The sequence below is a fragment of the Chionomys nivalis genome, chromosome 16 (genome assembly GCF_950005125.1).
Source record: "Chionomys nivalis chromosome 16, mChiNiv1.1, whole genome shotgun sequence".
NCBI lineage: Eukaryota > Metazoa > Chordata > Mammalia > Rodentia > Cricetidae > Chionomys > Chionomys nivalis.
The window spans coordinates 15257527-15264928 of NC_080101.1; the positions used below are offsets into that span (position 1 = coordinate 15257527).

The window sequence follows — 7402 nt, forward strand, 5'->3', positions numbered from 1 at the left end:
CCTGGGACTTGTGCCTGGTACCCACTCGGCAGACAGTACACTGTATTTTATGAAGGATGGGGTTTTTTTTTTTGGTTTTTTTTTTTAATCCAGGAAAGGTCCCTGTGCTAAAGTAAAACTCAGGTCAGCTCTCCACTGACAGGTCCGTATGGACTCACCTTCCCTCATGACAGGCTTAAGTGGGCAATGTACTTCTATCAGTGTTTAGACTCCATGGTGTTTTAAGGAGCAGACTTGTGCACAAGTTAGTTTGTGGGCTTGTGGAAAAGATGCCCGTATAATTGATCTTTGGATGCTCTCTAGGGCCTCATCTATGAATAATTTTAATTTTAACCCTAATTAAGGTTCTCTAATTCTGATTATGCTTGTTTGTTGGTTGGTTGGTTGTTTTATTTAAAAGAGCATGAGATGTGTCTCCTGGCCAAGTACAGAGGGCTCTTGGGCACCTGTTTTATGTGTGTGAGTGCTTTGTGTGCTTATATGTCTGTGTATCCCTTTCAGGCATGAGTTCCTCTGAAACTGGAGGTGCAGATGGTTGTGAGCCTCCATGTGGGTGTTGGGAATCACACCTAGATCTTCTGGAAGAGTAGCCAGTACCTTTAACCACTGAGCCGTCTCTCCAGCCTCATGTGTTGTTCTGGGCACTCTGTGGCATATTCTTTAGAGTTTATTGCTGCCCTCCACCCCCACAGATAACCACAAATTAACTGAGTGTTTGAAAAACTTAGAGCTCAGAACAAAGTGCCATAGTGGTTGCACACATTAAAATAATAATAATAAAACCCAGTGGACTTGACATGATCAGTAAGGGTGATCTTAGTGTGTGGCCTTGATGTGAAAACCCGAATTCTCAGGAGGGGTGGTGATGCCACCTACGGATGTAAGGTGTGCGAGGAATGGCCAGGGATGGCTCGGCGGGAAGAAAGGGCAGGTCCTACCCATGAGCCTCTGTGGCATCTTTAGAATGTCTACGTATTGACTAAGTGAATCCATGCATTTTTTTTATCATAGCTACTTGCCAATCTCCCTGCTTAAATGGCGGAAAATGCGTAAGACCAAACCGGTGCCATTGTCTCTCAGCCTGGACAGGACACGACTGCTCCAGGTAAGACAGCCCAGAACAAGTGCTGAGCTATAATCCCTGGACTGTATTTCAGGGCCGACAGTAGTTCAAGAGCCAGAAGGTATCTCCAATTGTAGTGTAATCTTGGTTAATCACGGGATATCGAGGTATTCTCTCTAAACTGTTAATAAATCCAAAGTGAGAAAAGATTAAGTTGGGATAGATGAAGAAAACGAGATCTCAAAAGTCAACAGTATTGGGCTCCCTTCAGTGGCGCATACACTAAAACTGGAGCCATGGGGAGGCTGATGTGGCCCCTGTGTAAAGGGATGGATTTGGAACTTGCGATCCTCCTGCCTCAACCTCCCAAGGCCTGGGGCAGACTTCCATGATTAAAGAAAACAATTCAGGGCTGGTGAAGTGGCTCAGCAGGTGGAGGTGATTTCTGTGAAGCCTGAAAACCTGAGTTTGATTCCTGTGACCATGCAGTAGCGGAAGAGTATCCGTTTCTCCAGGCATGAGCTGTGACACAGGCACACGCACACACACACGCGCGCGCGCGCACACACATATGCACACCCACATTAAATAAATACAGACGTATTTAAAAACAGTAAAAAATATACACAAATGATAAAACTAATATTCTTAAACATAAAATGTAGAATAAATAATAAATTTAACATATTTTTATTGGAAATGTCCTAGCAAAGTAGGGTATAATGGTGCACGCCTTTAATCCCAGCATTCCAGAGGCAGAGACAGGAGGATCTCTGTGAGTTCCAGCCAGTCTGGTCTATAAAGCAAGTTCCAGGCCAGTCAGGACTACATAGTGAAATCCTATCTCAAAAAATAATAATAATAATAATAATACAAAAAAGGATGGGAGGAAGAGAGGGAGGGAGAAAGAAAGAGAGCCCCAGCCGATGTCTGAGATTTTTGTCTACAATAACACTATTAAAGTTGATTAAAAATGTTTCCTAATACTTTAATTTTTCCATGCTCCTTCCTTCTCCTGAGGAATGAACCTCATCCTTCACAACTATTTTTACAGATATGCCTACTGGGCTAAAACTTACTGTCCCCTCTCCATGAACATCCCAGAATTTCTCCCTACCTCAACTTTGTCTCTCCTCCTGAACCGTTGGTTTCATTGTTTTCTTTCTTCAGGAGAAGGAGAAGTGGGTTTTAACACAGGCTGCCCCCATGGCCTCTCCGGAAGCAGGGTCATCTCCTCCTGGTAGCTCCTGGAACTCACGGTGCAAGGAAGACCAACATGGTGCTTGGGCTTGTGTGTTTTCTAAGCCTGAGGTGGACTTTTTCATTTTGCCATCTATTCTGTTGCTCTTCGTGACGTCCTTTCTTACGTGTCTCCATTGTTTCAATACGCTTGCGTTTTCTATATGGAAGTCAAATTAAACGGATGCTGCTCCACCCTCACCAGATGTACATACTCTGCCACCCGCTGAGAAAGTCCCTGGAACACGTTTTTATTCAATTACTTAAAGATGACTTTCCATTAAAATATATTTTGCTACTAAATAAGACCTTGCTGGGTAGTAGTGTTTCTCTGAAGTGGCTGGGGCCCCTCCTTTAGTTCTGTCTTGTTTACAGTGTGTGGCTGCAAAGGTTTCTTTCTTCATTAAGAGGGCATTAAGAGGGCAACTGTAGCACCCAGTGCCCTCTGCAAAAGCCTGGAGGTGAGGTGGCCTGGGGGATCCTTTTCCACATTAGACCCCACTTTAGTGGTGAGGGGTGGAATGATTGTGATTTATGAGTGAGTGGACTCTGAAAAGTTCTCAGGGGTGGCTCCCGGGTCCCCTGGGAAGAAGGGGAGAAAAGGGATGAATGGAGGGAGGGAGGGAAAAGAATCACCAATGGCTAAGAGACAGTGAAGCTGCCTGCGGTTTTCATGATTTCATCTACTTCCATTATTACACCTATTTCAGACTTCCCAGACCTCAGAAAATGAAGCCAAACCCTAGATCTTGTTTTAATATAGGAAATATATAATCATATTGGCTCCATTATCTGGGAGAACTTCTCCCATGAGGCACGGGGTACACTGTGGCACAGCAGAGATGCAGGAAAAGAGACAAGGACCTAGGGTCTCTTAGCCATTGCCTCATTCTCCTGACATCCGCCCACTTCCCATTCTGGTAGCCTGTGGGCCGCTTGTCATTCAGTTTGTCTAAAGTCTGTTGGTTTCCATCCTGTGTTCATCTTTCTCATTTATAATCATAAAAATACAAAATAAAGTTTAAAATCTAAGATTAACAAACAGAAAAGTGGTACCAGCGAGAAGCCATTGATAGTAATACTTGGTTCTCAAAGTACCTACTGATGAAACACACAGTGTGGCTTCTGTTACTCTGAATAGATTTAAGAGTTTAGAATTTGGGGCTGGAGAGGTGGCTCAGTGGTTAAGAGCACTGTCAGCTCTTCCAGATGTCCTGAGTTCAATTCCCAGCAACCACATGATAGCTCACAGCCATCTGTAATGAGATCTGGTGCCCTCTTTTGGCCTGCAGGCATACATGGAGGCTGAACATAATATACATAATGAATAAATAAAATCTTTAAAAAAAAGAGTTTAGAATTTGGATGCTTTTACTTTGAATGGGTTAAAAGGTTTATAATTCCAAAGTAAGCCAAATAGGATGTGCTATGCACGGTTTTAAGGAAGCAACCCATTATAAAAGTGAGGATTTTTAGCCGGGCGGTGGTGGCGCACGCCTTTAATCCCAGCACTCGGGAGGCAGAGGTAGGCAGATCTCTGTGAGTTCGAGGCCAGCCTGATCTACAAGAGGTAGTTCCAGGACAGGAACCAAAAGCTACGGAGAAACCCTATCTCGAAAAATCAAAAAAAAAAAAGTGAGGATTTTTGCTTTTTTCATCTTTGGAGTGGGGACATATGATGTTTTGGGGTGCACATGTGCGTGTGCATGCTTGCAGGTACACATGCTGGTCTTCACCTTCCACCTCGAGACAGGGTCCCTCATTCACTGCAGCACACTTCACCGGACAGAAGCTTCTAGGAATCCGATCTCTGCTTCTGGTCTTGCCGTAGGAGCCCTGGAGTTGCAGGCATGTGCTCCTGTGCCATGCTTGTGCACATAGGCATCAGAGCAGAACAGCGACCATCTTCATCAGCGCAGCCGTGGCTGATTGCAATAGGCCATCAGGAATGGACCCGCTGTAATAACCGTTCCCTTGGAGAAGGAGGACACAGGGCAGGTTTCCAGACCCTCACCTGAAACAAAGCCAAGCATGTTTTAGGATAAGGCAGGGTTGAGGATCAAGATACAGAATGTTCTAGACCAGAGTGTAGCTTAGTAGCAGAGTGGGTGCTTTTATGTGGGAGACCCTGGCTTTAATCCCAGCTGTCTCTTCTTTCAAACTTCCAAGCTCTGAAGACTTCAACATCTATGTTTCAAAACTCAGAAGGAAAATTGAAAGACCCCCCGAAGGCTGTCTTTCTTCTGGAGAGACCCCCTACCCAAGGATCAGTCGAGACCACTCGTGCGGATGCAAACAGCAAGAGGATTTTTTATTCTGTCATGACAGGGTCCTTCAGGTTCCGGATATGAAGGACATCCACAGCTGTTACAGCCCATCTTTCAAAGCAAAAAGCCACAGAGACGGGGGGAGGGGGGGACCTGTAGGTTGTTTTTTTACTTATTGGATTGGCTTATTCAAAAAGGCTATTACCAATAATTAGCTGGAGAGTGATTGCCAGATCAGATGAGGTAAAGGGAAACTTCTGAAGGTCACTTTGCCCCTTCCCAGGGACTAAGTCAAAACATCAGTAACTGAGTCACCACCTAAGGGTTATCATGCCCCTATTCAGGGAGATGGAAAGTTTCCAACATCTCAGTACGTGCATGCATAGCTGTTATGTCCTTGGTTCCCAGGGGAGGTGGGGAAGTACTGAGAGTCACCAGAAATGACTTTAGATTTTTCTTAAAGTTTTACATTTTCTTAGGGTTGAGGGGGCTTACAAATGCATTTAGAGTCTTTCAAAATGTCCAACATTACAAGTCATCTTTGTAATCAAGCTACATGAGATGGCTCTGTAATTAAAAGCACTTAGTGCTCTTGCAGGGAACTAAATTTCATTCCCAACACCCATATCAAGTGGGCTCACAAACACATGGTATTTCAGCTCCACCGGATCTGAGGCCTTCGGGGTCCTTCAGGCAATTACACTCATAGGCTCACACACACACATATCCATAGGCACACACACACAGAGACACACATACACACACACACATACACACATACAACTTTTTAAAAATGAGCTAAATTTTAAAGCAAGGCATATATAAACCCAAGTATCTTTGGGTCAGATAAATGCCTAGTCCTTGCAGCTTCTCCACAAAGAGAAAGTATGGAAGAGAACGAGCCATGATCTGAAGGAGAAAGAAGCAAAAACAGGCAGACAGTGAAGTTTTCTGTTTGCTTTTTGCAAGATACGACAGGCCCTGGCGTGTCAGCACAGTACAGAGCTGAAAGCCCGAGGACACTGGTACTGTGATTTCAGATGGTTGAAAAATGAGGCAAATGCCAATAATAAGGAACAGCTGGAGCATCCAGTTTGTTCTTGAAAGGAAGTAACTTCAGCCCTCATATCTGTACAGTCAAGTTGTTTTAGGGTGTGACTATAAAGAGAAGGGGTTTGGGAGTTTTGTTTGGTTTGGGGTTTTTTGTTGTTGTTGTTGTTGCTGGGTTTTGTTTGTTTTTGTTTTTTGTTTTATTTTGTTTGTTTTTTGAGAGGGTTTCTTTGTGTATGTAGTAGCCCTGGCTGTCCTGGAACTCTCTCTGTGGATCAAGCTGAACTTTTCCTCAGAGATCCACCTACCTCGGTCACCCAAGTGCTGGGATTAAAGGTGTGTGCCACCACCGCCCAGCTATAAAGAGGATTTTAAGTGACTCCAATTTGGAAATGGAAACAGGAAAAAAGAAACACTAAAAGTAAATCCACTCCTATATCAAGGCTTCATCTCTATATAATTGTAGTTCATATTGCTTCTCATCTATCTTTTGTTTCTAAATATTATAGATTTCTTATACTGATAACACAGATCATTTAAAACATTATTAAAAATTAGGATTACATGAAAGTGCAATAGCTTTCAGGGAGAGCAATTTAGAAGAATATAAAGAAGAATAATGAAATTAAGGCAGGTATTAAAATGTAATTAAGCTTTGAATTGTTCAGTTTGTGCCAACCATAAAGAGCTTGGTGTCTATGGACTAAAATAAAAAGCCTAGAACACATGTGGGTGAGAAAGAGGCTCTCACTGGAAGTTTGGGTCCTCTGAAAAATGGACCAAGACAGGTTAGACAAGTGGGAAGTGCATTAGAGGCGATGCTTAGGAAAGGGCGCATGATCAGAACTGAAGAGGCAAGCTTTTGGGCTGTTCTCACACATTGCTGCCCTGACAAAACGGATGAGGTAATCAGCTTAATAAAAGGAAAGGTTTGGGGCTGGAGAGATGGCTCAGAGGGTAAGAGCACTGGCTGCTCTTCCAGAGGTCCCGAGTTCAATTCCCAGCAACCACATGGTGGCTCACAACCATCTATAATGAGACCTGGTGACTTTCTTGCCAGCAGTATGTTGTATGCTTAATAAATAAATATTTAAAAATAATAATAAAAGGAAAGGTTTGGTATTTCAGTCTAAAACTGCTTGGCCCTATTTCTTTGGGCCTGTTATCGCAGGACAACAGACCAGGAAGAATGTGTTAGAGAAGACTTGTTCACCTCATGGCGGAAAAAAAGACACAGACAGGCTTGGGCCAGGGTCCCCAAAGTCCTCTCTACAGCATAGCTCCGGTGGCCTAATATCCTCTCGCTTCTTGAAGATTCCACCAGCTCCCATCAGCACTTCCGGTGGGACCCACTTTCCCGCACACAGACTTCCCTGGGCCATTCGTTTGAGATACTCACTCACTGTGGGTCTGACCGTAAGTGAAGAAAGGACGAAAAGCTTCAACAACTATAACACAGGACATGACAGATAGGAATTCTTGGGGGAGTTCAGCAGGCCCATCAGAGAGAAGTTGCCTCGGCAAGGAAGGAGAGAACAGACTCTGGAACCTATCCTTTGATCTCCATACACAGTGGCGGTGCGTATGACCACACTCACGGGCATACATCTCTCACGTAAACAGTAGTAGATTTAACACGTTTAAGTAAGGTATTAGTTAGTAGATGTCCCTAAGAAAACATTTATTTTAGACAGAAATATGAAAAAAATAATCTGGTACTAAGAGAAAGAGAGGGGGAAGAAGAGAGGAGAGGAGGAAAGACTGAGAGAAAATAAAGAATTTT

At 43.7% G+C, this 7402-nt stretch overlaps 1 protein-coding gene across 2 annotated transcripts in view; it reads left to right on the forward strand.

Moving 5' to 3' along the window:
- The window catches only part of Svep1 (sushi, von Willebrand factor type A, EGF and pentraxin domain containing 1), a 153904-nt gene extending 151300 nt beyond the window's left edge, over positions 1-2604 (forward strand). For both annotated transcript variants that reach the window (XM_057790420.1, XM_057790421.1), the window contains exons 47-48: positions 1012-1105; positions 2234-2604. In XM_057790420.1, the coding sequence (XP_057646403.1) occupies positions 1012-1105; positions 2234-2255 (116 nt within the window). In that variant the 3' untranslated portion in view covers positions 2256-2604. The remainder of the gene's footprint in view (positions 1-1011; positions 1106-2233) is intronic.
- The last annotated feature ends 4798 nt before the right edge of the window (positions 2605-7402 follow it).